At 42.2% G+C, this 27618-nt stretch overlaps 2 protein-coding genes across 5 annotated transcripts; one reads left to right on the top strand and one right to left on the bottom strand.

Moving 5' to 3' along the window:
• Positions 1-68: 68 nt before the first annotated feature.
• On the top strand, positions 69-12940 carry TMEM237 (transmembrane protein 237; the record flags this gene model as incomplete). The annotated part of the gene is made up of 13 exons (XM_080346598.1): positions 69-293; positions 2289-2320; positions 3267-3277; positions 3807-3863; positions 5398-5511; positions 5901-6015; positions 6744-6904; positions 7487-7610; positions 8592-8783; positions 9730-9803; positions 10212-10305; positions 11504-11625; positions 12873-12940. 13 exons carry the CDS (start codon positions 69-71, stop codon positions 12938-12940), a joined length of 1389 nt encoding a protein of 462 aa, XP_080202724.1.
• A 5177-nt stretch (positions 12941-18117) lies between these two features.
• STRADB (STE20 related adaptor beta) lies at positions 18118-27549 on the bottom strand. Of its 4 annotated transcripts, none has more exons than XM_080347219.1 (13): positions 27442-27549; positions 26289-26386; positions 25142-25198; positions 24718-24798; positions 24235-24334; positions 23481-23602; positions 23025-23133; positions 22387-22510; positions 21665-21836; positions 21150-21254; positions 20726-20955; positions 20133-20175; positions 18118-19676 (listed from the first exon to the last, which is right to left on the bottom strand). In XM_080347219.1, the coding sequence occupies exons 3-13, from the start codon at positions 25181-25183 to the stop codon at positions 19524-19526; spliced, it is 1281 nt and encodes a 426-aa protein (XP_080203345.1). In that variant the 5' UTR covers positions 25184-25198; positions 26289-26386; positions 27442-27549; the 3' UTR covers positions 18118-19523. The 4 variants fall into 4 exon arrangements, with proteins under 4 accessions (XP_080203345.1, XP_080203347.1, XP_080203346.1 ...); XM_080347221.1 differs by having other exon boundaries at positions 18118-19614; XM_080347220.1 differs by having other exon boundaries at positions 23025-23103.
• Positions 27550-27618: the final 69 nt, after the last annotated feature.

The following is a 27618-nucleotide window of genomic DNA, read 5'->3' as shown; positions in this document are numbered from 1 at the left end:
CTCCCGCCCACGTGGCCGCGGGGCGGGGCGGGCGGCGGTTAGTCCCCCGGAGCCCGGCGGAGCGGCGCATGGCGGCGGGCGGGCCCACGGCGGCGCGGCGGGCGGGCCCCCGCGGGGTGAGGGCGCGGCGGGCCGGGAAGGGCGGCGGAGCGTCGGCGGCCGCGGCTGCAGCGGCAGCCCTGGGCGAGCACCGGCGGCAGCTCGGGCCGGCCCGGGGCTGGCGGGCGGGCTGTGGGAGCGCGGCGGGCCCTCAGCTGGCCGCAGCCGGCGCTGGAACCGGAGCGCGGGCGAACGTTTGCTGGAGGCTCGAGCAAGGATTTCCGCGTTGTTTGCATATTTTCATCCATATATCAAATATCATATATCAAAATATTTTCATTCATATATAGGTCTCAAAAAATACTCAAGTCCGCAAAGCGTTAAATCTGTAAAGCCCGCAGTTAAGCCGCCGAGGTTGTAGCCGCCCCCCGGTGCCACCGCGCAGCGCAGCGCTGGCAGCGGGCTCCGCGCTCGGGGCGGGGGCGCGCTCTGCTCTGCTCTGCTCTGCTCTGCGCTGCGCTGCTGGAAGGGACACCCAGCGGCGCGTGCGGCTTGTTTTCCCCACCCCGAGCACGGTTGCGGGTGTGCCCAGCGCCCCGTGCCGGCCCCTCTGCAAACGGGGTGTGGGACACTGGGTGCGTTGGCACTCGGCAGCTCTGCCGCTCCCGAAATGGCCCCGCGAACCCGTGCCCGGACTCACTCACCTTGCAGTGAGTCCCTTCGGACTGCCAAGGCACTGCAAACAAGAGCGAAGCTGGTATTTGTGTGGCAGAGTTGGGGACATCAGTGCAGGTGGGACAGCAGAGTATTTACCGCTGCCCGCGGCTTCCTTTGTCGCAAGGAATGAACAACACAGAAGTCAATCCGCTTTTCAGTTGTTTTGTAGAAGGTAACAGGTACCATAGAACACGGACACAGGCAGTGTACGCTGTATAAAAAGGGGTTTTTCCTTTTTTAGATTTTAGGGTTTTTAAACAAGAACTATCCTAAGCATTTAATAATTGCTGCCGCAGGAATGTGGGACGCAGCGGTCGTGAGCTCTGCTCTCTGTGCTGGTCTCTACCTGTTAAGTGGCGCTTGCTGTCAGGTCTTCAGCGTGGCCAGAACCCAGGTGAGAGATCTGAGGCCTAATCCTGCCAAAACCCTTCCTTGCACGAGGGGTCTCGTTCATTTGGGCTAAACCCAATTATGTCAGACTTGCTCACTGGATCCTGTATGGAGTTACTACAGGTTTTGCAGTGCAAGTAGCGTTTGCTGCCCCAGAACAGACTGCCGTTATTCAAAGGGGAGTAGAGCGGGGCCCTAACCGGGGCGGGGAGGTTCACGTCCAGCTAATCCTGGCTGCTGGAAGCTTATTTTTAGTTCAGAATTAGCTGCGGTTCAGCGTGAGCGGCGTGAGGGAGTGGAGAACAGTTCACAGTGCCTGTGTCAGGGAACAGCTTCAAATGATATGGGAAAGAAGCAAGTGGTAAGTTTGTGGGGCCTTGAATCTTGCCAGTCTTATGGACTTTTTCATTTCTGATAGCAACTGAATTTTTGGAGCGTGGAAAATATTTATTCCTGCATGCTCTTTCAATGTACTTGTATTATACAAACTCTGAAAGCAAACCGTCTGCCTTTTTCCGTATGAGAGAAACTGCAAACACTTGGTTTTAGACTGTTAATAAGAGATACTTACTTTAAGATTTTAGTTGTGTCTGACCTGCTGGTAAATATTTTCATAATAATATGAAAATTAATATTTTAATTTTAACGCATTTTTCATAAATAAGCTCATTTTTAAAAATTGTTTTTACTTAATATTGTTCTGAATTTACAACCTCGTTAACAGAAGATACTTGGCTCATGCTATATACTGTGCAAGTATATTGAACATATAAATGATCATATTATTTTGATATTTAAATAGAAGGACATATATGCTTTCCAAGGCAAACAATGCCTTACGTGAAAAGTGGAAATTATTCAAGTGCAGTTGAAATGCAAGCTGCGCTGTGTACGCGGCTGTGAGGTACTTGTCCCATCAGAACTCTGGCAAAAGCGTCTTTATTCCTGCGTTGTGCTGAGCACTTGTATGTAACATCTCCATCAGGAGTCTCTCGCTATTTAAGAGGCATCTGAACCAAAACATCCTCAGCGCGTTCTGCCCATATGTGTAAACAGCTGTTTTCTGTGGGGCGGCTTAAGAGGTGCTCAGTGGGGCGGTTTGACTTACCAACGTTGGCTTTTGTCCCTGTCTTGTCTCGCAGTGCCCACCTCGTGCCCTCCCTCCAGTGCCAAGGTAAGAGCGGTTCATTCCGTGGAAGCGGTCGTGCCTTCTGTACTGCAGCATCCTTAAAAGTAATGCAATTAACAGCAATAAGTTGAATAAATATCTGAATAGTAATAGCAGCTTTAAAAAATATTTGCTTTGCTTGCTAATTTGTTGTACCTGATCCCTTTACAAGAAATGCAAGGCATTTTAAAGTTTTACAGAGGCCAAAAAATTTGCCAGACTTATTAGCTCAGTTTTAATACTCTGAGAGATAAATCCTTTAAAAAGTCTCAGATAAATAACTACTTCGGTTTTATTAACATCTACTTTAGTTTTTCGGATGTCCCTCTTTTTGATCTCTTCTTCCTTCCCTTTATGTTTCATGTTCTTTAGTGTATTTGAATAACGAATCCTTCAGAACAGGAATCTCTGAAGTTAGACTAGGTGTTCTTTAATAGAGGTATATATAGGTGCGTACCAGTTTGACATGATATAGGGTGACATTTGGCTGTTTTTTTCCAGTGCCCTAGTGAGCAGTGTGGAAGGAAAGGCAATTACATAGTTCTTAAGACACGTACTTCAGAATTCATTCGAAGTGCGTAAAAGCAAATACGATGTTCATGATTGATGATAGTGTGTTTTTAGTAATGTATGCACTGAGATGTTTCATAACTTCTGTTGGTTTGTTACATATCAGGCATACGTAAGACAAGTTTTAATTAGCCAGGTGATTAAGGCTTTTAATCTGATCCACAGCTAGCCAATCAGGAGACTGTGCATAGTCACGAACAAAGTGCTGAGTCTTGACGATGCTTCGTACCCTTAACCCTGTTGTACACAGCTGCTTATAAGGAGAACTGGGGGCGGGGATGAGGAATTGAATCACAAAAGCAATTGCTTCCAAACTAACTTTCTGCTCATCTTTGTTCCTTTTACACTGCGCCTCAACCCCTTTTTCTCCTCAAATGTGAAGTGGAAGCCAAGGTGAGTTATTCTGGCATTAAAGAGAATTATAAACATCAGTAGTTCCTTTGGGTGTCACTTCATCCTCTCTTTAAACATAGGCCCTGTGCTTTTCCCCAGCGCAGGTTAATGGCTTAATCTGCATGGATACCTGCGCTGCTGTTGCTAGAACTGTCTGTTGGTTTTCTTTGTTCACTGTTTGCTGTTTCCGTATTGAATCAAGGTAACGGGAAGGTAACTGTGCTGTAAACAAGAAGTTCATTCTTCAGACCATTAGTCAGAGTGTTTCAGTTTTCCACTTAACACACGTGCATGTGCGTATTTAGCCTCCGTTGCATGTGAGACAGATCTCCTGGCCTGTTTTCCTGCCACCTTCTGCACTCCTGCTTGTGCGAGCTGGTGAATTGTCATCTTATCTGGAAAAGGTGGAGGATACCTTCACTTGTAAAAAGGAATCCCCCCGCTTAACGAGCAGTGGAGCGGCTGTTAAAAAGGGAGAATGGAAGTTTCGCCATGCTCTGCACCTCTGCTTCTGTTTTATGTCCTGCAGATGAAATCCCACTCAGTCGTCCCAAAAAAAGGAAGTCCAAAGGAAAGACTCCGCTAGGTAAGGTCCTGCCAGACTGGAAGCTGTGTTTGTAATCCTGGGTGAGACGTGCGCTGTAGCCAAGCTGCTGACAGATACACAGGTTTCAGTCTTGGACTCTGTTTTGAAATAGTGTTCTTGACTAATGCATTACAGTTGATTTCCCAAAGCAGTGTCATTTTAGAACAAGTCTGTAATGCTAACTGAGGGCAGCTTGTTCCATCCTCTGCTCTTTGACCCTCAATATGTTCCTGCTACTGCCAATACAACGTCTTGATACTGAGCGTTGTTATGTTCAAATGTGTGAAGTGCTTGAATTTTTGAATTAATTCAGATTAAACTTGTTTAACAAACTGGCTCAATTTTAGACCTTGGCCAAACAGAGTCACAAGTTAATCATTCCATTACCATCAAAGAGTTAAAAGCCGAATACCTGACTAACACCAGATCTTTGTATTTTTACAAGAAGTGGATCTGCAGACCAAACATATCGTTTTAAGCAATACTACAAGTCTGCTCTATTTTGGTAAAGCAGAGTGGGTTGATAGAATCTGGTGGATTTCTGTAAACCAGTTGATCCTATGACTTAAGACCGTAAACCTCCTTTATTTGCTTAAGAGTGTAGAACTGAGGCCTCACCAAAAGAGCTTTGATCGCAACAAGTAGAGCTGTTGCTAGCAGGGCTTCCCGGGGATGAAGTTCTGTTTACTGTTGTTTGCAGTGAGCTGAATGATGGCACAAACTACACCTTGGCTTTCACCATTACTTTCTTGGTTAACTTTGCGTTTTGGCACAGAAAACCTTTCTAAAAGGCGGGGGAAACTATGCTTGAATTGAAAACAAAAATAGATTCAGTTGTTATAAAAAAACCCGCAGTAATTGAAAGAGCTATGAAAAGGCAGATGTGATGTGGAATGGAGAAGCAACCTCCTGCTTCTAATCATGCAAATCAATGCTACTGCTGCTAGAATATTTGATGAATTCATGTTAACTTCTCATGGAAACGTACTCCCTCCAAGGTGTAGTAATTAATCTCTTAGACTGGAGCAAACCTCCTTCGCTGGTGTTTTATTCTGCTCCTCCTTTGTTCTTGTAGCGTTTGTTTAGCGTTTACATTTCCCTTTGATATTACCCCATTTTGCCTTAGCGTGTATCTGTGTGAATCAGCTTGTAACAAACTCTTTAATTTTTCTTGTCCCTTGCATTATAATTTTTGCCTGTAGAAAGGAAAAATACAGCAGTGTCGTTCTTTCCTGTGGTGGATTTCCTTTGTCAGTCCTCTGGTGCGTGCCCAAATGGGAATTGTGCTGCTTCTTGGGTGCTTGAATTTCCTCCTGGGCATGAAACTGTCAGAGTGAAAGGAGGGGTGTCAGTTATCACCTTGTATATTCTTACTTATCACATCTGTTTCTCAACTCTTCTGGTTTTTAGCCAATACATTTACCTCTCAGCCGTAAGCCGGGCAAACCTGGAGGTTCTGCACAGTGTAGCAACTGGCAGCTTTTTCCGGGCAGCTCCGAATTAAGGTGTCTGGATCTTTTCGTCTGGTTTTCAGATGGCATCGTCCAAGCAGCTGTTCGCCGGCAGTCGGAAAGCAGCGAGCCCCTCACCCCGGAGCCTCCCGGCGGCCCCCCGCAGAGGAAACGCAAGAAGAAGAAAGCACCTGCCGGTACGTGAATTAACTGTAGACTGCAAAGAGCGCCGAGTAAGACTTGGTAACACGGACACGGAATTGGCCAGCTTGTATCGTGGCTTAAAACATTTCAAATCCCCTGCTTCTGGACATAGAACAGCTGAAAGTAATCTCTGGGTGAATGGTAGCGTTCTGTTTCTGATTTCAGATTCCATAGGGTACAAACATTCATGCAAATAATGAAATAATGGCAATATGGTTTTGGAAGTGATAAAATAGATCCTTTATATAATTTGAAACTCAGAAGAGCATGACTTTTTTTTTGCCACTGTGTTTATATAATAACTGTTAATGTATTTAGGTGAACTTATTTCCATTTTTATGAAAGCTGTGAAACTTTCATGTGGTTTATTTTAAATCTTCAGATTCTGAGACCTCTTTTACCCAGCAGAATGTTGCCTCCTTATTTCAGAATGGAAATGGCGTGGATGTCCCTGAAGCCGAAGAAACAGGGATCCGCAAACAGAGAAAAAGAGCAAAGTGAGACAAAACTAGTACAGCCCATCAATGGGGATAACCGATAGAGGACATCACTGGGTAGCATTTTACATTGTCACATTGCAAAGACATACAATCTGGAAGCCCACCATACCATTCAGCCTGTGCAATCAATTGTGGGTGTGCCGTTCTTTGCAGGGTTCAGATCTAACATTCCTCACTTGTTTGTTTTACGCGTGCCTGGATGCATTACAGTTCTGAATACATTTACATGAGCCTCATATTTCAGTCACGTGCATGAGAAAATCAGAATGTGTAACTGCTTTCTTTCATTCTTACTAACTTTTTTGTAATTTTATGAGAAACTTAACTGCTTTTTTGTCCTTTTTAATTGTCTTTTCTCCAAGAACCACGCCTTTAAATCATTTCAGTCACCTTTCTACCAAGAGCATCCATTTTCCTGGCCTTGTGTTTAGTCTGTATATTTTTTTCCTAAGTGTTAATCTCTTGATGTATATTTCTTCCCACCTTATTGGCTTGACACAGAAAGGAATTTAAATAGGAAAAAAAAAAAAAGAAGAATTAGCTTTACGGTTTTAATTAACCAACTCCATGACAACTTTAGTTGTTAAAGTTATAAATGAAGGTGATATTAGGCGGGTTGGTAGCCTGGTTGGTTGGCATCAGTCAAGTTAGACATGTTCGATGTTGAGCTTTTCCATTTGCCTTCTTGTTCTTTCTCTGCCCCGTTGTGTGTTGTGTGCTGGGAGGAAACCTCGGCCAGCCGAAACGCAGGGTTCCAATGAGCTGGAGGTGGACGAGGAGGACATCATCGACGAGGAGTACGGGAAAAGCCCAGAGCAGCACCCCGTGTTTGCTGCGCCCACCGGCATCAGCCAGCCTGTTAGCAAAGTCTTTGTGGAGAAAAACCGTGAGTGCTTCTTGAGGTTTGAGTAATTCAAGGACATCGTTGCAACTGAAGGAAGCAGTATTGTATTTAAAATCCAAATACTGCATTCATGGGAAGAATTAAAGATGTCCAGCACAAAAATATACATTTTAATTCTTCAACAGTGAATATTAGTGTTGCTGTGCTGGCATATCGAGTTTTTGAATTCCATACTCTGTGTGAAAAAGGCTGTCATCGTACCTAGAGAAGAAAGTATCATTTACTATATTGCAAAAAGTCTTCAAGTGGAATTTTTGGGGGGTTTGGTGGTGGTGGTTTGGTTTTGTTGTGGGTTTTGCTTGGTTGGTTTTGTACCAGGGAACACTGAGTAATTATCCAAAGTGCTTTGCACATTCTAAAATCCATAGCGTGACCCGCCAGGGCGCATCACACTGGCTGAGGCGTCCTGACATGAGTGTCATTGACAAAGGGCACGACGTGGGAGAAGAAATTTCCTGATGGAACTTGTGATGCTTACAGCTATTTAACACCAATAACTATTACTGTAGAAATGATGATGGAAGGTAACAGCACTTTCTAAAACTAATTTCCTCATTCTTTCAGGGCGTTTTCAAGCAACTGACCGTGCAGAATTGATTAAAACCACTGAAAATATCAATGTACTTATGGATGTGGAGGCTTCATGGACTACCAGAGATGTCGCCCTCTCGGTGCACCGAAGTTTCAGGTGAAGGATAAACATTTAATGTAAATAAGCAGAAATCAGGGTTGTTTTTTTCTTCTTCTCCCTTAAAGTTAGCACGTTTTCTCTATCATCGTGATGTATCTTTATTGCTTTTGGATATTCCCAGTAAATGGTGGTTTGAGATGGAACAGGTGTAAAGCTTCTCAGTCCTCTAGCTTTTAATATTTGTTGACAAGAATATTTCTAGTCTAGACTAATCACATGTGAAATGCAACTTATAAAAAGAATAACTAGGGAAGTCATATTGCAAAGATTCAGACAAAATCTGAATAGCAAGAGATTGATCAGATAACAAAACACTAGAGGCCTACAGAAAGAATGTGTTACAAAAGGAGATCCACCCATCAGCTGTAATCTGACCAATATAAAAATCCTTCAATTCAGGTAGTTCTCAAAGAAAAATCACGGCTGGTGAAACAGAGGGATGAGAGAAATTCGACTGGGCTATAAGCTTGCACACAATAGCAAAAAATATCGCTTTTTAATATGTGTTTGCATTGTGGGAAGGTGACAGCCATTTTCTTCTCTGGTGTAATTTATCTGGAAGCCTGTGTTTCCTTCTCAGGTTTTTCGCAGCAAGAAAGGTACTGAAAAGACTGATGCAAGGATAAGTTTAAGAGCACTGTGTAAGGTGGAAAGCTTGGGAAGCTACAAGCAAAATGGGAGTGTGCAGCCAGTGAAAGGGTTTGATTCTGGTACCAGTAACGAAGTGGTGGTAGGATCAGGCAAAACATGTTGGTTTTCTTTGAGCGCTCAGGTACTGGGGCGGTCTGTCAAGGGAGGAAGCAGAAGTCCCATTGCTTAGACTTTTTAGAACCTGATCAGAAATGCACCCAGAAACAATTTGAAAGGGATCCTGACGCAGCAGTGGAGTTGAACTGATGGATTCATAGGCCTTTTCTATCTGTAATTCTTTGCTCATTTAAGGTGCTAACCTTGCTTAATGTTCTTTTCTCCATTCAGGGTGATTGGACTCTGGAGCCAAGGCTTCCTTGCTGGCTATGCTGTATGGAACATCATTGTTATCTACATTTTGGGAGGAAGTCAACTTTCCACGGTTTCTAACCTGCTCCAGCAGTATAAGACGCTAGCATACCCAGCTCAAAGTTTGTTCTATTTTTTGCTGTGTATCAGTACAGTCTCAGCCTTTGACAGGTGAAGTATGTTTGTATTTGAAAGGTGTACGTCATTTGTGTGCAGCATGTTCCTTTCTCCTTCCTCTGGCACATTTTGATGCGCTGTTGATGATTTAATGTGATATACTTAAAAGAATGATTTTACATATGGCTGGCTCTACAGATAAAAGGTGCCCTTGTGCCTTCAGACCTTTGTAACTCCTTTCTGCCTGTTGCCTGCAGCTGTGCTTCAGTTTGGGTGATCATGAGGTGGAACACCGGGGAGAGCTGACCTGGTTGTTTCTTTGTGGGGGAGAGGGGTGAGGGTTTCTATCAGGTTACTCTTCATGTGACTCCGTTTGCAGTCAGATTAGCACCAAGGCTGTGTAAGCAGTTTTACTGTTTTAGCTGGGGTTTCTATATTACAGCTTAAGAGTGGGAAAGACCAGAAAAAGGAGCAAAAACCACGACAAACAGAGTAGATTCATAGATGTTTCTTTTAGTGACAGGTAGTGTCCACCACAGCATGGTAAGCCAGGGCAGAAGTCTGTTCTATGATGGAAATTGTGACTTTATTTTTCATGGAGTGGTGGCAGGGAGCAGGGCCAAGGTATTCTTAATGGCTTCAGCACACGTGTAAGCTATGGGAGCAGTTATATTCACATAACTCAGTTGGTGGCGTGGATGCTGAAGTGAATGCTAAGGATTAGAGAGGGGACAGATGTGTCCCCATTCGCCCTGTCGCAGAAAGGACTGCAGTGTAACAGCTACAAACCTCATGGAACATCTTCCTTATGTTTAGTCTTTCTTGGATTTGGCATGACGATGATCCGTGCCTGTGTGTGGGATATAGTTGTGTATTAACGCACTGCAACAGAGGCAGGAAAAGCTGTCTTGCAAAAAGTAAAAGAACGATAGAATACTGTTAGAGGAACAATATTGTTATCTTACTGGCCTGCGTTCATGACTCCTGTTTCTGTAATCAGGATCGATTTGGCGAAAGCATCAGTTGCGCTGAGGGGCTTTCTCACCCTGGACCCAGCAGCATTAGCCTCTTTCTGTAAGTATTCTAAAGCTGTCCAGAAAAATCCCACTTACAGTTTTCATTGAAATATTCCTCCCTGGTTATTTTCTGCTTTAGAATAAATGACTAGTTGAAAGTAGCATTCAAAGGCTATGAACTCTTTGCTGTATATTTTTTAAATCATTTGCAATAGTGGGCTGTGAGAGAGTGGGAAACCACTTTTGAATACAAAACACACACCTGGCAAAAAGCAGAATCACAAGGTGCCACCTTTTATGTAGCTGATCGATGGGTCAGGGGAATGCTGAAGAAGAGAGAATGATTTAAAGGAGACTATCATTTGAAGCAGTGGAGTGAAAGGAAGAAGCAGTGATAATTATCATGTCACAATGAGACAGTTTTTCTGGCGTTTATGTCTGACACTACTAATTCCATTTCTTCCAGTGTACTTTGCTGCTCTGATCTTATCCTTAAGCCAGCAGATGACATGTGACAGAATTAATCTCTACACACCACCTTCGGAAAATGGCAGCCTCTGGTAAGAAACTCAAGAAATCACTGCTGAAAATTATCACACAGCCCACAGTCAGACTGATGGATTGAAAAGGTTATACAGCATACGTAGGAAAGCGTTAATGAAGGATTTCATTACTAAACCTGCCTTTTTCTGAGCTTGTCCTGAATCTTTGATAATTTGACTCAAAAATGAGAACTCAAGGATGGGTTCAGTCGTGTTAGTCATGTATCCATTAAGCCTCAAACAAGAGCCTGTTGGAATGATGCTGAAAATTGCCTTTGGCAGGAACTTTAAGAATGTCTTTTGCTGGAGAATGAAGACCCTACTGAGGCAGCCCTTTTGTGTTCAAGGGCAGGGCATCCTGTAGAGATCCAGCACTGGTCTTGAAGGAGATGGTCTAATCTGTCCAAGAAGTGGATGTCGTGGTATTGCAAAGAAGTGCTATGTCTGCTAACAGGATGCAGACCCAGCCGGCATGAAATATGAGACACGGTTTCATGCCAGGAGATCCCATCCAAAACTGTTACTTTTTGAAGTAGATAGTGAATGGACTTGAACTCCAGTAGCATGAGTGTTTAAAATAGAGCAGGAGAAGCAGAACAAAAGCATTTATATGAAAATTTGCTGGTTTGGGCAGTTAGATATTTTGTGCTTTTGTTTTAGGGCTTCTATAAATGCTTGATATTTATTAAAAAGCCTAGATTCTAGTAACAAAACCTGCCAGTGTTACAACAGTCAGAGAAGGGTCAGCTAACTTAAACTGTAAGCTTTTCAAAGCCCTGCCTCATCCACCCCACGGCATTTATACACAAGTCCTCACACTGGCTTCCAGACAGACTTTATTGACTTGCTGTTCACTTGCCTTGCGGCCTCCCGAGGAAATGCTTAACAATAAGATTGACTGACAGTGTTGCAAAGTGTCACTCGCCACAGTAAAACCTGACCATGTGTTTTGATTTTTATTTTGTGTCTCTTGGCCAAGAAAAGGAATTTGCTGTTGAAAGCTTCAAGTGGATATTTTCTATAATGGGGTTTCTTAGCTGAGTTGCTGTCGCTGGTAGTCACTCTCTTTGCATTCCAAGACCATCAGGATGGCACAACTAGTTCTGATTTAACATCTGGCTTTGCAAGTGTGTTTTTATGATAACTGTTGAAATTATTATTGTAACCTGTATGTACCAGTAGACACTTGACTGATCGGTTGATGTGCTTTTCCCAGGACGGCGGGTACAGAGGAAGAAATTGTTCAACCGTGGATCGTGGTCAATCTGGTAGTGGCTATTCTCGTTGGGACAAGTTGGATCTGCTTGTCTTACCGACCAGAGCTGGACCACAGTGAAGGTAGGAAACATTACTAGGCAAAATGTTGATTGTTCAGGCTTTTGTCTGCTTTGACCTGCATTTGGTGTTCAAGACTAGTCCCGAGAAATGTTGTGGCCGAGGAAAAACAAGCATCTCCTGGCAGCTTTCCAGAGAAAATGCTTCTTAGGATACTGGTGTCTGTGTTTGGTTTTTTAAAGAAAGAGCAGTAATTTAAAAAGGAAAGAAAAGCCTTGTTTGTCCTGGCTGAAGCAATGCAAATTTTGAAATGCCAGAGTGGATGTCTGATCTTCCCTGAAGAATAATTTTTACTTTAACAGTATTTTGAATATTTAAAATGTATTTATTCTGCTTGTGTTGTAGAAAATTCCCTAAGGTTAATAATGTTCCTTTTGCAAATGCTGAATACGCTTTGAGTTCAGTATTGTTTTCAATAGAACATTGCAGTATTTTTTGGAAGTCCCAACCTTTGAAAAGTCAGATTTGTCCTGGCGGAGCAGGAATTCAAGTGAGCGCTGCTGGCATTGGCCCAGGCTGGAGGAAGGGGCAAGTGAGTCACCCCCTTTCCTTAGAACAGGCTTTGCTAGAGACTGGGCCTTCTGCATCTGTTGTTCCAACTGGGATCCAGAAGGTGTTTCCTAACTCGGCTTTCCTATCAAGTGCATGCAGCCTGCGACTGGAAGCTAGGATGATCATATGTTTCAACTTACTAGTCAACAGGTATCCAAAGAGCATCATGTTTTGAAGCACAGATTTGTGTTTGTGAGGCTGAAGACCCGACATGTTGCTTCTCATTATTTTAGAGTTATAACATACAGATTTCTGTATTTCAGCTGGTCCCACTTACTCTGCGTATTTCTAACAACTCGGTTAGTGAGTTAAAAAAACAAACTAGGTGGCAGCCTTTTCAATCTTTGACAGTAAAACTTTTAAAAGATGTTTAATTGTATTTAAAAGCTATTTTTAAAATAATAAAGACTTAGCCAAGGCAGCAAGTGGCAAGGTTTAGCTCAGGTTTTGATGAGCTTTTCTGATATTTACATACTGCGTATGATCAGCTGCTATCATCGTGACTAATTCTGTTGATTTGGAGGGGCAACAATAGTTTTCTAAAGACAGCCGTGGCCATTTCTGAGTTGTTGATACCGTGATTGGGAAGAAAAGCAGGTGTCTTGGGGGAAGGCCAGAGCACTTTTCAGGAATAATGAAACCGTATTCAGGTGAAACTTCTTTTAAAAGAAAACATCATTCTTTTCTGTCTCCCTTAGAGTGGATGTTTCATGCTGAAATCAAGGAATTTCCGCAGGGAGATATCATACCCAGAGTTCAGCCGTAGCGTGGAACAAGCATCTCCAAACACCGTAGCTGTGACTGATGGCTCAACATGTTGTGTATTATAGCCATGTATTATAAGTTTCATAAAGAAAAAAATTATTTTTATATCGTATATGTTTGATTTTGATCTTTTTATGTATGCTACAATTTCCAAATGTGATTGAAAACTTTTATACTTTTGCTTTTTATTTTAAAAATTAGATTATCTCTTAGCTTGTAAAGTCAAGGTGATTCTGTGGGTATTGCTACCTGTATAACCAAAGAAGCTGGGTGGATGCAGAACATCAGGTGTCCAGTACTTTTTTGAATGCTGTACAGTCTTCAACAACCTGCTTTTGTTACTAATGCTGATAGTAGTTTGCTTTCCCGATTTGGCTAAATAAAAAACCCCAAATCTTAAGAAGAAAGTAATCTAAAGAAGATTATAACAAAACAGTTAGGAAACAGAAAAAGCACAAAGTTAGTAAGCATCAAATAATCTGGGTTTCATTGTCAGAAAAAGTATTTGCGAGAATAAGGGATTGGATTGTTGGGGATTTTGTTTAATCATTCCTTAAAAGAGGACACTTTCTTCATCTTCATTTAGTTCTCTTGACAAAGATCTTGATGGTAAGTTCGTTCAAGTTGATGTAGATACAAGAAATTGAAGTTTTAATGTTGCAACAGTTTGGTCAGCTAATGAATACCTAAATATATCTTTTAAACAACCAGGGTGTTTCTGGGTTGCCAACAGGAACCTGTAATTTATCAAGACAAGACGCATAACTATTAGAAAGCCATTCACAGGAATAATGTTCTTGTATGGCAAGAGCAATAGTGGGATTCACTGCTCTTTCTAAATAAGATTGGATTTCACAGCTGTTACAAATGTTCTTTATACACTTATTTTGATGGAGATCGCTGTCCTCCAAAAGGATGTTTGTTGTTTTTGTTAGGATGGACTGGGAGACTTCCTTCTAAAATTACAAGAAAATGCTTACCAAAGCAAAACTCCCCAGCCACCCACCCTCTTTGAAATGGTGTAATGGTGGCAGTTGGTGGGTTTCCATTTTGCTAGCCAACATTCTTTCATATTAAAGTGGCAAAGTGAAAGCATTGCAGATGTGAATAAATACAGATGTATTGCAGGATGGAACAAGCTCCTTAGACATCAACAGGAGCTAGTTTGAAATCCGTTTCTCAAGAAAGTATCATCACCTAAAGCCGCAAACCTGTTTGTATATGTCATTTAATACGTAGTGATTTTTGCGTTGTTTGATGCGTATATTAGAAGTGTGGTTTTAAAGGTTGTGCAGTTGTCAGAGTTCCCTGGAGAATTACTGTACTTTCTAGTAGTGAAACTAAGCTTAGCCCATAAAATGCTTGAAGGGGAATGTTAAAGAGCCGGTAACTTTCTGTACTGTTAGCTGAATTACTTCAAAACAAGGCTGGGAATATTAATAACTAGGGCTGCTGCTGCCCAGTTGAGGAACTGAGCTCTGTTGTGCCCATCCAGCAGATTTAAGTAGTTCAAAAATTCAGTGTTCATGCCGTGTTTTAAATGCTGTGGTAATGAGAGGCTGGGGGGAGGAAAGACGTTCCACAGCTGTTGGCTGCATTCCGGGGCATTCACTTTGTTGTGGGAAGGAGCTGTTTACGTTTTTTGTAAATTGTTACAGCTTTTGTGTATGTATTTTTGCAAACTGTGGAAATTTATGGCTGGCACCGCATCCTACATTAAAACGGAAAGCTTCAGGGTGCCGCTCCCCTCCGGTGTTGCGCTGGAGGTTCTTGTCATGATGTGGCTGTAGGAGATGAGGCACTACTTAGTGTTCCTGTGTAGGCTGCCACCACATTTTCTCCAGATGTGGTAAATTCGATTTACAGAATTCTTGAGCTTCTCTTTGCTGCTTGATTATTTCTCTCATCATCTTGGCATGGTAAGCAGTGTGATTTTGTCCATACAGTATGAAGCTCAGGCAACACTGTGCTAAGGCATCGAATCTGTACAGTAAAAGCTTGAATAATATCGTTGCCTAATTTCTGACATTACTACTAGGAACTGGCCTCCAAGTATCCCTTGGACAGAGCAATGCTAGTCGAGAGCCAGATTCGTTCTCACTGTGAAATACAGTAGTTTGTTTAGATTGTTGAGCAGAGTTAATGAACTTAATGGGATCAACATTTCAAACCAGGCTTGTCTTTCCAGTGTATCATCTTTTGGGAGGGTCTGAGTATGTGCGTATTTATATCAATGAGGTTTGAGGTTGCCATTTAAAATGACACTTAATAAACAGTTTGATGGCTTAAATTATCTATTTTATAAAGTACTTTTCATTCCATTAAGCTTCACAATTAGTTTAACTGAGCTTTTTTGTTTAGTTACTTGGAAAGTTTTGGAATAAGTTTGGAAAGTAGATGTGTAATTACAGAACATGCAATATCTGTAGAAGCCTTAACTGAGATGCCTTTGTCATTTCCATACCATTGTTTTTAATGCAGTATTTTTGCATTACGAAAAAATTGCAAATATGTTAGTGCCAATTTCTTGTTTTTACATATATTAAACAATTAAACAGCTGCTCTATACTAGTTAGAAATTATTATACTACTTTGTGCAGTTTCCAAATGATTAGTCATTTAAAATCTGGTTAAATTCCAGGTGTTGTTTGGTTTTTATTTTCTCCTTTTAAATGTTACTCTCTCAACGTGAAGCCAGGTGGCGTTAATTTGAAAAGTATCCTTTACGGTTGTTCTTTTTTTTTGGTATTGCTGAGGTAAACTTCAGGAGGGTTACAGTTAGATCAGAATTCATCACTTGCAGATTTGCAGCAGAATTAGTTTATATGACTGAAGGCTTGGGGATGAAATAAATAACTTACGCTTTTTCTATGGATAAACGACGTTAATCCAATTCCTTAATTGTATTCCTTAAACACGTGTTCATGAGAACATAAGCAAAACAGCTCTGGGTGCGGGGGGGATTCAGTCCGCCAAACACGCACACCTTCTAACAATAAGAAGTGTGCTTAAATACAGTAAGGTGTTACATATTCATAATGACCCCAGGAATGACTATACATATTCATGACCTTTCCCCGCTCCTGATTAAAATGAGCCTCAGGTAACCATTTCCACAGTCTCCTCCCAGACCCTCCCCTGTTGCACCTGTGCAGTGTCACTTGGTGAATTTGAGGAGGGGGCTTTGGATGAAGCTCCTTCAGCCACAGTGAACTTTGTACCTTTGGCTCATTATGATGAACTGGCTGGAACCCAAGCTGCCAAGCTGATGGAAACCAGACTGGCACCCCCCTTTTTGCTGTAAATCTTGGCTATCTTGTCTCCTCAAGGTTGCAGCTGGTGCTGTTAAACTTCTTATCTCAGCATTCGATCAAGTCCTGCTTTTTTCTTAGCACAATTGGTTACACACAGCTCTAAACTAGATATTCATTAACGTGGCTTAAAGTGTTAGTTTGTTAGTAGGCCCTTATTATGTTGCTTAACCCTTAAAATGTTAGTTCCCTCTATCAATATAACTTCATAAACAAGTTTCATAACTTTTCACATAGAACTTAAGCACCTTTTTCTTTTTCCAGGTTCAGAGCCCGTGCCTCATTGGGTTGTATCTGTAAACATCAAACATCTCAGCACGAATCAGGACTGCATTCCTCACACTGATGTCACCTAGAGACGGTCTGTGTGTCTGCCGGGTGTCACGGCGCTCCCCGCTCAGCGCGGGCGGCTCGCTCCCCTCAGGGTGCTTTTGGGAATGTATTTTTTCCCTGATTCTGCCCTTCGTAAGGACGAGCTGTGTGTCCCGTCCCTTCCCCGATCCGTTTATTTGCCGCTCAAGCCCGACCGTTTCCACCGTCCCTCCAGGCGGGAGGGGGCGGCGGGGCCGCCATGTCAGACGCCGCCTGAGGGAAGCGGCGCCCGCTGCCTCCCGCCTTTTCCGCCCTGTCAGCGGGCAGCTGCGGCCGCTCGGCTCTGACGGGGCGCGTGTCATCATCCCCTGGGGATTAACATTCTTATTTCTTAACGCGAACAGAGGTGGGTTCCTCTGCCTTTTCCACCCGCCTTCGTATGGTAGCAGCAGCTAACGCACGCCTGTGTAGTAGCTGCAGGAACTGCACCGTATCACTTGAATTTTTGAGCGCTATTTTTTTGTTTTTTAATCTTTTATTTTAATTTTTATTTTGTTGACTGTTAACTGCTGCTTAGTTGCTGCTACCTAACCCTATTTTGCACTTTTCTCTTGATTAAAATATAGCTTCCACCTGGATGGTGCAATGAGGACAATGTTCCTGCAATACCTTTATGGTGTCTTTCCGTTTAATTCGTTAACCAGCATTAAATGTGTTTTCACATTTCAGCGGATCTTTGGATTGGTTAACAGGAGTTACGCGGCTTTTCGGGCTTGGGTCATTTAGCAAAGAAGGTGTTGGACGCTGTGCAATCTTAATCAGAATTGTAACTGATGTGACAGGTGAGCAGATTAGGTAAAGGGACCAGACCCTGATAAAAACCATTACCTTGATGGAAAAAGTACATAGAAATAAGCAGTTTTAATCTTTTTCCACAGAAAGAGACAGCAGCAAATAACTCCACTGGAACGCATGGCTGTTTGAATCAATTTATACCAACTTTGTTATTAGTATCCAAGTTCATTTTTATAGAGAGCGCACAGGGTGCTGTCATTTCAAGAGAAACTTGCAAATACTAGCAGTTAAGCTGCCTGAAACTTTCTGCAGGTTGTTGATTTGATTTGGTTTTTAATAGTATTAATGTTTATTCAGAGGTCTGTAATTAAAATATGGCCAACTTAATGTGTGTTCTCACTGATTTGACTTGGTTTTTACATGTATTGTTAGTCAAAAGTTACTTGTAGATGCTATATAATCCATTTAAATTGAAAACAGTCCCAATTTGTAGCGGTTAAGAATTAAGAATTAAAATAATGTCTTCTCTAAAAGAACATAATATTTTAATGATCACAGTAATTTTCTAGTTTAGACAACTATTATCTAATGACTGACATAAATATAAAACTTCTTTCCTGCAGTAACAAGAAGTTATTAGTATAACTATGGTGAAAATGGAAGTCTAGAACTACAGACAAACGGACACAGGGTAAGTTTATTGAAAGGTTTTTAATCTTAAGTGTCACGTATTCAGTTTTGAAATATAGAGCTCTCTTCACAGCATCATGAGTAGAATCAACTTTCTGTTAATACTTTAATGTGGTCATTTAGAATTTTACGTTTGTCTCAGGCTTGTGTTTTGCTCATTTGGTCTTCAAGTCTCTGTAGTGAAGCTGCTGGCAGAACAGGAGCAGTTGGTTACTAGCTGGTTCTGAAGCCTCGAAGACTTAATGTGGAATGTTGATTATATTGAAAATTTAAAACGCAGCCATTCAACATCTATTTATACATTTTTTTTTTTACTACAACCAGAACTTACATCAGTAAAGTACTAGCGGCTTTGGGACACCACAACTTTTGCTAAAACGTGATGAGAATATGCAGCTAATTTTAAAAAGCAGCTGCTTTTCTTCAGCTTGAGTTGCCTGGTACAGTATGAGAGATGAATTGTAGGGAGAAGAAAGGCAGGTTTTCATGTAACTTAGAACAGGTAAATTCACCAGGATCCCAGGGGCTGATTAGGTTCTTGTTATGGCTGAATCTGTCCATGAGAATTCAAGTGTGGCTTGTTTGCCAGCAGCAGTGCCAGTGAAGCTTAATGCACGTTGCCTGTTCTTCTAAGAAAACGTTATTAAGTTCTGGTGGTGAACAGCAATACAGTATAAATAAAAATATGTACAGTAACTTTAGAATATGATTCTTCAAAATTAACCCGTACCTGTTATAACTTGAGACTTACTTTGCATAGTAAGAAGTCCTCAGATTACTTGCTAAAATGATGCAACAATAAATGGAGATGCGAAAGCACAAATTTGTACTAGGAATGTAGACAAATGCAAGAGCATATCTCACATTTTCAAGCAGCTTAACTTCTTTGGGAAACACGCAGTATTAAAACTGCATGAAAAATGATCCATAGCTGAGTTCTGGCAGGTATGACAGCACGTCGAGTGAGACGATGCCTTTTGGGATGTGTGAAAAGAGAAACATTCATTTGCATAAGCAACTGATTTGTGCAGCTTCAAATTTAGACATGGAAGTGGAGGATTTCTCCTTATTAAAATAATTTGGGTGATAATGAAAAGACAAACAGATGGTTTAAGTAAGGTCACAGACAAAACCCAAGCCTGAAATCGGAAAGGCACAGGGACTGCAGCAATGTGAGCTGAAAACAGAGCATAGAGTAAGATGACAGCAGGAACTCTCTTGCTAAGAAATATTTGGAGGGAAGGAACTAAGTATTCAGCCACTCTGTATATACAGTTTTCCTTGCGGTCAGAAAGTGAGGCACGCTGCGCTCCGTGATCCAGCTGAAGAAGTAGTTAATGAAATATGGCCACTGCCATGGCATTTTCAAGTATACCTTTGTCTAATTGTATTTTAACCGTACAAACTAAAGCAGCAAATACAAATCACATTTTCCTTCTTTGAAGCACAGGAGAGGTATAATTGTTTGGTATTTATTTAGAATTCCCAGTCTGTATCAGCTTGCCTTGCAGCAATGCGTCCAAGTTCAGTCCCAGCTGCTGTCGAGGGCAGTGCCAAGAACTCTGATCTGTTATTTTGAATAGGAGGTGGTAATAGAGACAGTAGTGAATTCTGTGTTTGTTCTTTTATCTAGAAAGAAGAAAAGTTAAAACAGGGCTGCGCATAAAAGTCTACATAACCCTGTATCTGCCTTCATTAAAAGCACATGAAATCAGAGCATCTTCTTGGTTGTTACGATATTGAAAATAACAAGGATGAGGGCTTTAGCTTTCCTCACTCTAGAGTAAGTTGAATTAGCTATGCAGTTCTTCTTCTTCTTTAAATTAAGAATACTAACATTTATTCTTATTAAATAAGCTGACTTCAGTTCCATTAAACCAATTTTATCAAAGGGGAAATAGATTAATCTTATACTTCCTATATGCTATCAATACCATATTGTTTAAAAAAAGTAGTCTGGAACAGATACGCTGTTACAAGATGGTTTTGGCTCGAGCTAACTTAACTATGTTATAATCCAGCTCTAATTTTTTGAGGCTTGCTTAGGTTATGGCTGTGTCATTTAACAAAATGCAGTAGACTCACCTGTTTGAAGAACGTATGCGAAAGCAAACTGCTTGCTGATGGCCTAGATCGTAAAATGAACAATACAATTATGTTTTGGAAAGTAAAATACTGCTTTTGGAAAATGGGCCAGACTGACAAACCAATTTAAGCCCTGCGGTTTTTCCTCCATGGGACAAACATAAAGCGTGAGGAAAGCAGCACAGAATTCCTACATTCTATGCCTCAGTTTGTAGTGAAGACACTACTAACTTTTCTGTTAAACAAGGAATTTAATGCCTTATTCAGAAAAGACATAGTACTGAAAAGATATACTTTACATTTCTGTCTTTTCTTGGATGAAGTATACGTTTAAAAATTAATTTTACTTGTTACAAAGTACATTCGTATTACAAAAAATTCAGGGGTCAAATGACTTTAAAAACGTGGTTACTCTGTCAGACAAGATAATTCCTAAATTACAAAACCAAAGGTAAGTTTAGTGTTTTGCATAGTTGTTCTGGTTGGAAATTTCTGACTTTAACAGTATTCAACTAATTACTGTATACTAAATCGTGGGCTACACTTGGTCGTAGATTGAAGTGATGGAAAATTAGTTTTCACCAGAAGGTTACCTTTTCTCAGGGTCTTGTTGCAAGCAAAGCTCTACCAAGTTGTGGAAAGCAGGTGAAAACGTTTTGGAAAAGGGAATCTGTAGTCTTTCACTGGTCATTGTGCGTGTCATGCTCTCATCGATTCCAGAATCAACACCTGATCGGGAGTTCTTCATCCTGGATTCCCCACGGGGAAAGGTATTTATGTCCCACGGACAATACGTGAGACCTTTCAGCTTCTGCAGCAGCATCTAGTGGAAAGGAACAGCAGAATAAGAGTTCAACAGCTATCCTGACCTACTCAGGCCAAGGTGTGAACCTCCAGGAAAGGAAGTATTATTTGATCTGAAAAGCAGCAGTCACCAGTTCAGCAGTAATAGCATGGCTTTCTCTAAGTAAAACATAAAGCTCAGAGTGTTTTGAAGCAGAGAGTTTAGCATCATACCTGAGTGCGTGGCATATCTTGAAATGGCACGTGTCCGTTGGCCAGTTCACATGCTGTAATCCCCACGCTGTAAATGTCAGACTTCATGTTATATCCAGACAAGTCCTGTGAAAGAAAACTTGACGGGATCACTGATGCCATAGAGCAGTGCTCACAGAAATACAAGTGTCTGTTTCAAGACAAGATTCTATTACCCTGTGATCTACATAGGACTGAGGCAATGAAACTGTGAAACCTCGGGCTTTATTCAGAAATCTGATGGTTGTACCAAAGAAAAGCTTTAAGATCTGCAGTAGTTTCCAGGAAGGTCATATAAAGAGACTCAGTACAGCACCACCTTACCAAGAGCTTTAAACCCAGTTTTCTTTAGGAAAATTAGAAATTTAGCACACCCGTGTCTTTTAAAAAGTCGCAGTTCAACAGCTTCCACTGCACTTGTACAGAAAGACTTAAGTTAGAAGTTAAGTACTTCCAGTAACTTTGAATGGGAAAAGTGAAGTGTAATTTACACTAACCTGTCTCAGTAGCTCAGGACTCAGCCAAGGAAGCACGGACGTACTAAACTGGGGGAAATCATATACCACCTTTGACTTTTGTCCATTGTTAACTAAGCTGTAGAGGTTGTTTAAGCCAGAGAGAGAAACCAGCCCATCCCCTGAAATCAGAATGTGGCTAGCTTTAATATTCCTGTAACATAAAGTGGTAAATTTTAGTTATAAGAATTACTCAAAGCACTACTAGAGTAGCAAGGCTTTCATACTTCATTAACTTATAGTGAGATGTTGGCGTGCAGTTCTGTTTAGCAGATTATTTTCATGGAAGTTCTTCACTTGGTATGAATTGGTTTTTTAATACAGCCCTAAGAGAGAGAAGAGATGATCAGCAAGAAAAAGCTGCCAGAAAGTAGAGAAGGGCCCCCCCTTCCCTGCAAAGGGTGTAAAGTAAGGAAGCCCTTTCTGATTCTCTTCTGCTTCAAAGAGACAAAGCCAGACAGATGTAGAATCCCTGTAACATCTGGCTTTAAATAATATAAGAATACTGTCCTTGTTAAGATTCTACAAACTTTGTTCTGCTGTATTATTGAAAAATAATTTATTCTGCACTGTATGACATAAGAAGGTATATAGGAAAAGGGAGGAAACAAAACTTGAGCTGAAAATGACTTTTGAAGTTAAACTATAAATGCTTAATAAACTAGATGCTGCAATCTGGTTCTTACCCCTCAGCATTCTCCTACCTGTGAATATAGCCGTTCTGGTGCATGTAATTTAATCCTCTGATTGCACCAAACAGAATGTTCCCTATCAAAGCTTCGCTCATTCCTTCAGGAAAGTATGTCTTCAGCAGCTGTCTGGCCGAACCTAGAAGTGAAAAAAACCTAGCTAAGCCTAACAAGCCTTGCTAAATTACTTGTCTATGCTTGCTTCATTGCATGTGTTCATCAAGAGCGGCATTCTCATCTTTATATTGACTGTGGTACATTAAGAACAGATACACGGACGCAACTGATGCGTCCATCAGGTAAAGATCCCACTCAAGTCATGCTTCTGTTAGCTCAAAGTCTACGTCAAACTTGTGTTCAATCCAGACAAGTTTTCTGTGGGCAAAATTCAAGGTTGTGTGAAGTCATGTACATCCCCCCAATTACCATTCCTCACACGGCGGGTGTTAGGAGGACTATGTGCAATTTAATGCAGTTCAAATATCAGACCTTTGCTGGGGAGGAAGATCATGTACAGAAGATTTCTCTAAACAAATGGTTTGAGAAAGTCTCAAAAGACAGGAGATCCTTAAAGAAAAGCCTCTCATAGACCACACAGTCCTAAATGTGTCAGCCCTTTTTCCTACTCCAGAATTACAGCTAACAGTTCTTACCATAGGCCATGAACGGGGAGATGACCCAAAGCCAACTACCAGCTGTGAACACTGTCCAAATCGTCATTATGTTGGGATGCTGGAAAAAGTGGGATAAAACCACCTCATTCTATGGAATTAAATGAAAGTGGATGTGTTAACCACAGGACAACAGCCTTACTAAGAGCATTAACTACATCAGTAACGGGTAGAAAGATCTGTTCCCTGTGTGCATTTATACAAAGTTGCTATTTGCAAAGTTACAATTACAGAAGTATTTCTAAAACTCCCGTCAACTGTTTTCTTCAGAAAGCGACTCTCTAATTTACAGCTGCCTTGTGTTTATTCTCTACTCCTTTGGAGGAAAAGCTTGACAGAAACGACCCAGTACAAACACAAAGGCTGTCTCTGTTTGGTAACCTCGTATGTATTCATCACTATCTACACCAGACTTGGGCAGAAAAGCTGTTGCTTTACCTGCAAGGCTTTCAAGTGCTCTTCAGAGCAATTTTCCAGGTCTGTGATCCTTACAGCGACTTGTGTGCCTGTCGGTGTGTGCCGTGCAAGGTAGACTGAAGTTAAATTGTTGAACCTCCTTCCTGAAACCAGAAGTGGCCACCTTAACATTGGAAAATAGAACAGTCCACCACATCATTTCCTTCAGATTTCATTTTACAGTGCTGAAATTGCAACTGGTAGCAGCACGAACTCTTCTTGAAGAATGTCAAGAACTTAAGTAGTTGCAGCAAAATATATCCAGCAAATTAGTTAAAGCACAGCTCTGCTATTTTTAGAACAACTAAAGGTGTTAAAACATTTTTCAGTATCTATTCCACTTCTAAAGGCACAACACTTCATCAGCCGTGTGTGTGTGCAGTAGGATTTGGGGCAGCCAGCTTTAGGATGGCCAACTTGGGTAGCCAAGTGACAAGACACCATGTTATTTAATGTTGTATTTGCTGTCCACATAGCACAGATTTAGAAAACTGACATGCATGTGCAGAACCATCAAGACAGAAATTCAAATTGTTGATTTGTCTTATATCATAAAATAAATGATTACTGAAATATGAGGAATGCTTTGCACTTTTCTCAGCTAAGGAGACACAAGAATAGTTATAGTCAGCTGATTATACATTGTACAAACGTAATATTTACTGCAGTTCACAAGAAGCTGCTGAGAGCATGCATCTGCAGGAACAAGAAATACTTTAAGGTACACTTTTGTTACCTATTTCCAGCTGGAGTTCATAGTGAGAGACATTAGAAGAGCAAAATAACATGTCATTCCTTCCTGTAGATGGGGGAATCCAGGATAGATCAGAATCAGCCTAACAGTGAGAAAAAACAGTTCTCAAAATGATTGTGTGATTTTTAAACTTTTACCTGTTTAAAATTAATGCAGAAATATCAATAATTAGAATGCTCAGATCAAGTACTCAAGCCAGAACATTCAAGCTGGGGCTTTTGCCATTGCATTGAGACTTAGTTTTATGAGTTACTAGTTTTTTGTGCGTGTGTTTTGTATTTAAACTGGTACAAGATTAAGAGTAACACTCAGTTATCTATGGTCTCCTTCCAAAGTGGAAGTCCCAAAGTACTCTGGTTATTTTTGCTGTTAATATACTAAGCAGCACCCTCTAGTGAGATTGTTTCTAATATGTACCAGCTTTGTGTTTAATATTGCCAGTCAATGTTGCTGTTTTCTCCTTACCAGGCATTCATGGATGCTGCTCTGAGATAGCTCTTCTGGGCTGATGGGTTCAACTGGGGTGCGCAGGATACAGGAACAGTCCTTGAGAACAGCAACAAGCGAATGTCAGTGGAGCAGCTGCTGTTTATTAAATGTCGCGGTGAGAAAACTTGAGAAATAGCCCCTACAAGCAGGAGTTTAGAATGTGTTCTGCTACAGGTCATTCAAGCAAGAGGTTAAGGAACAGCACAGAGCACATGCATGGCAGAGCTGGAGAGAGGAGACACGAAACAGTCTCCTTCACGGAAACTTGTTACAACAGAGTCTAAACATCTCAGCGCTGTGGAAATCCCCTCCAGCAAGACATTTGGCCACAACTTTTTCACATTTTGATACGACTGGGTAACAAGGTACAGCTGCCGAAGATTTTTAAAAACAAACTTACCAAACAAGACATGGAACCACTTCCGATCAGGGGAAAAGTCATATATACCCATTTATCCTAGAAAAATTAAAGTAGCAATATAAGGTCGTACAGAAACCTGTGATAAATATAAGTCTCTTTAACAGCAACTGTGAAGCATTCCTCTCAGTTAACACACACAAAACCCCCAAAACTACAGCTCTGGGAAAACCTGCTTCTACTGAGCTTCTAAGCAGCATATGGATTTCAGACTCCATACTGAGGATACGCAATGTGCGTTCCAAATCAAGTTTTCCTTTTTGATTCATGGGTTTAAAGATCTTTGGAACAAACCATTTAATTGCAAGTTAACTGCATAAGTGCAGGAGGTAAAAAGGAACAGATTCACTAATCCCTGGCAGTAGAAAAAGAAAAAATTGCCTGTTGTGTAAAGGAGCACAGCTGCGCTCAGATCTCAGATCTAGCTCACAAAAAAAAGTGAGCCAGAAGCGATTGCTCTTTACATCTCACCAGTGAGAGAAGAAATACTATTGTAAGGGACTTGAGTCAAAAAAAAATAGAAAAGTAAACCAATTTAGCTAATTTTAACTTTACTTAGGCTACAGAATCAGTATTTAAACTCTCACAGATCAGCGCAGCCTCTCTGAAAGCCTTCCAGCAGACTGACTTCATGTCTGATGCTTTGAAAGCTTAGGCAGTGAGGAGACAGATGACCAATACACACATCAAAGCTGCTGAAGCACAGAGCCGGACTAGCTAATTTGCTTTAACTACAATCAAGTCTTGTTACCATGATGAACCCTACCTGGTGGCAGACAAAGTCAGCTACAAGAAGCAGTTCCACATTAATATGTAATTATTGCTTGAAAGTTAACTTTAAAAAGGGGAGTACTATTGGAAACTGATCATTTTGCTTATCAAGCTTGATTACATCCTGCATTTAAATGATATATGCTATTTAATCAAGGGAACACTCTTGAAAAGCTTAACAAGCTCCCACCACCCCATCCACTGCCAAATATCGAAGGCACTCCTAATCCCTAATATTTTTACCCTGAAAAATCTGCCTAAAGAAATACTGTAATTCCTTATTAAAGATGAATAATGGAGACAAAAGAAGATCCTTAGTAGGTGTTGGGCACCTTCAGAAGATCAGGGCTTGACTTACCCAGCTTCACTGAGGGAGTATGTGCAGAGCAGGGAAAAAAATGCAGGTGCTTCAAGATTCTGGGCAGTGCTGTGATGGCTACAGCATCCTCCTCCGATCTGGAAAGGAGACACCGTCACTTGGAATATGAAACCACAAAAGCTAAACTGAAGAATAAAGTCCCAATAACTATGATACACTGAAGTCAAATTGTTGTAGGATTTGTTTGAAGGGGTAGACACGTCCATGATCCACATTTGTTCTAATGACCTTGCAAACGCAAGATTTTTATTTTTCACGAGTAGTTTAACATCGCTTCCATTTTCAATACCGTTTTGGATCGTGTCCACACATAAACCTTATCCCCGTTTCCACATTTTTCTTTCTGTATTACAGGGTTGGGGTTTTTTTGTGTGGCGAATAGTGACAGCCCTGCACAGCTGAACTGACACCTTGACCCAGCTGGGCCAAAGCTTCGGATACAGGGCAGAAAAACACACAGCCCGACGTGCCTGCGAGAGAAAGAAACGCAGCCCGACGTGCCTGCGAGAGAAAGAAACGCAGCCCGACGTGCCTGCGAGAGAAAGAAACGCAGCCAGAGGAGCCGGGGGAGAAAGAAACACAGCCAGAGGAGCCGGGGGAGAAAGAAACACAGCCAGAGGAGCCGGAGGAGAAAGAAACACAGCCAGAGGAGCCGGGGGAGAAAGAAACACAGCCCGACGAGCCAGGGGAGAAAGAAACACAGCCCGACGAGCCGGGGGAGAAAGGAACACAGCCCGACGAGCCGGGGGAGAAAGGAACACAGCCCGACGAGCCGGGGGAGAAAGAAACACAGCCAGAGGAGCCGGGGGAGCGCGGGGCTGCGGAACCCAATCGCAGGTACGGCTGCCGCGCGTCGCTCCGGTTCTGCTGCCGCGGGGCTGTGATCCCCGTGGATCTCCGGTTAAACCTCCGGCCGTCACTGAAGTAACGGAACGGGACGGAACCAGGCCCCGGAGCTCCCCGCTCGCTGCGTTAGACTCGTCCCCTGCCCGCCCCGGTAGCGGTTTAGGCCGGGTCGGCACTGCGCTCCTGCCAGCGCGGCGGCCCCGGCGCCGCTCCCCGAGCGCGGTGTGCGCCATTCCCCGGCCTGGCCCCCCGGCAGCCCCCGCAGGGCGGCAGCGCCCGCTCCTACCCGCCGGAGCTCGGGGTCGGAGGCCGGGAAGCCGCGCGGCAGAGCGGCCAGCCCCGGCAGAGCCGCCAGCCCCGGCAGAGCCGCAGCGGGTGGCGGGGCCCGGCGCATTGTGGGCTGGGGCGGCCCCTGCGCGCCGCGGGGCCCGCCGGGGGCTGTAGTTCCGAGGCGGGAGCCGGG

This window comes from Nesoenas mayeri (genome assembly GCF_963082525.1).
Source record: "Nesoenas mayeri genome assembly, chromosome: 6".
In the NCBI taxonomy this organism is placed as follows: Eukaryota; Metazoa; Chordata; class Aves; order Columbiformes; family Columbidae; genus Nesoenas; species Nesoenas mayeri.
The sequence above is the reverse complement of the archived record's forward strand: the minus strand, read 5'-3'. Positions and strand labels throughout refer to the sequence as shown.

Coding starts and splice junctions, on each gene's coding strand:
- STRADB (XM_080347219.1), bottom strand. CDS start 25,183: ATGACTTTTCCCCTGATCGGAAGTGGTTCCATGTCTTGTTTG. Junction 23,134..23,480: donor AGCACTTGAAAGCCTTGCAG/GTAAAGCAACAG, acceptor TTAATTCCATAG/AATGAGGTGGTTTTATCCCA. Junction 21,837..22,386: donor CAGAACGGCTATATTCACAG/GTAGGAGAATGC, acceptor TTTATGTTACAG/GAATATTAAAGCTAGCCACA.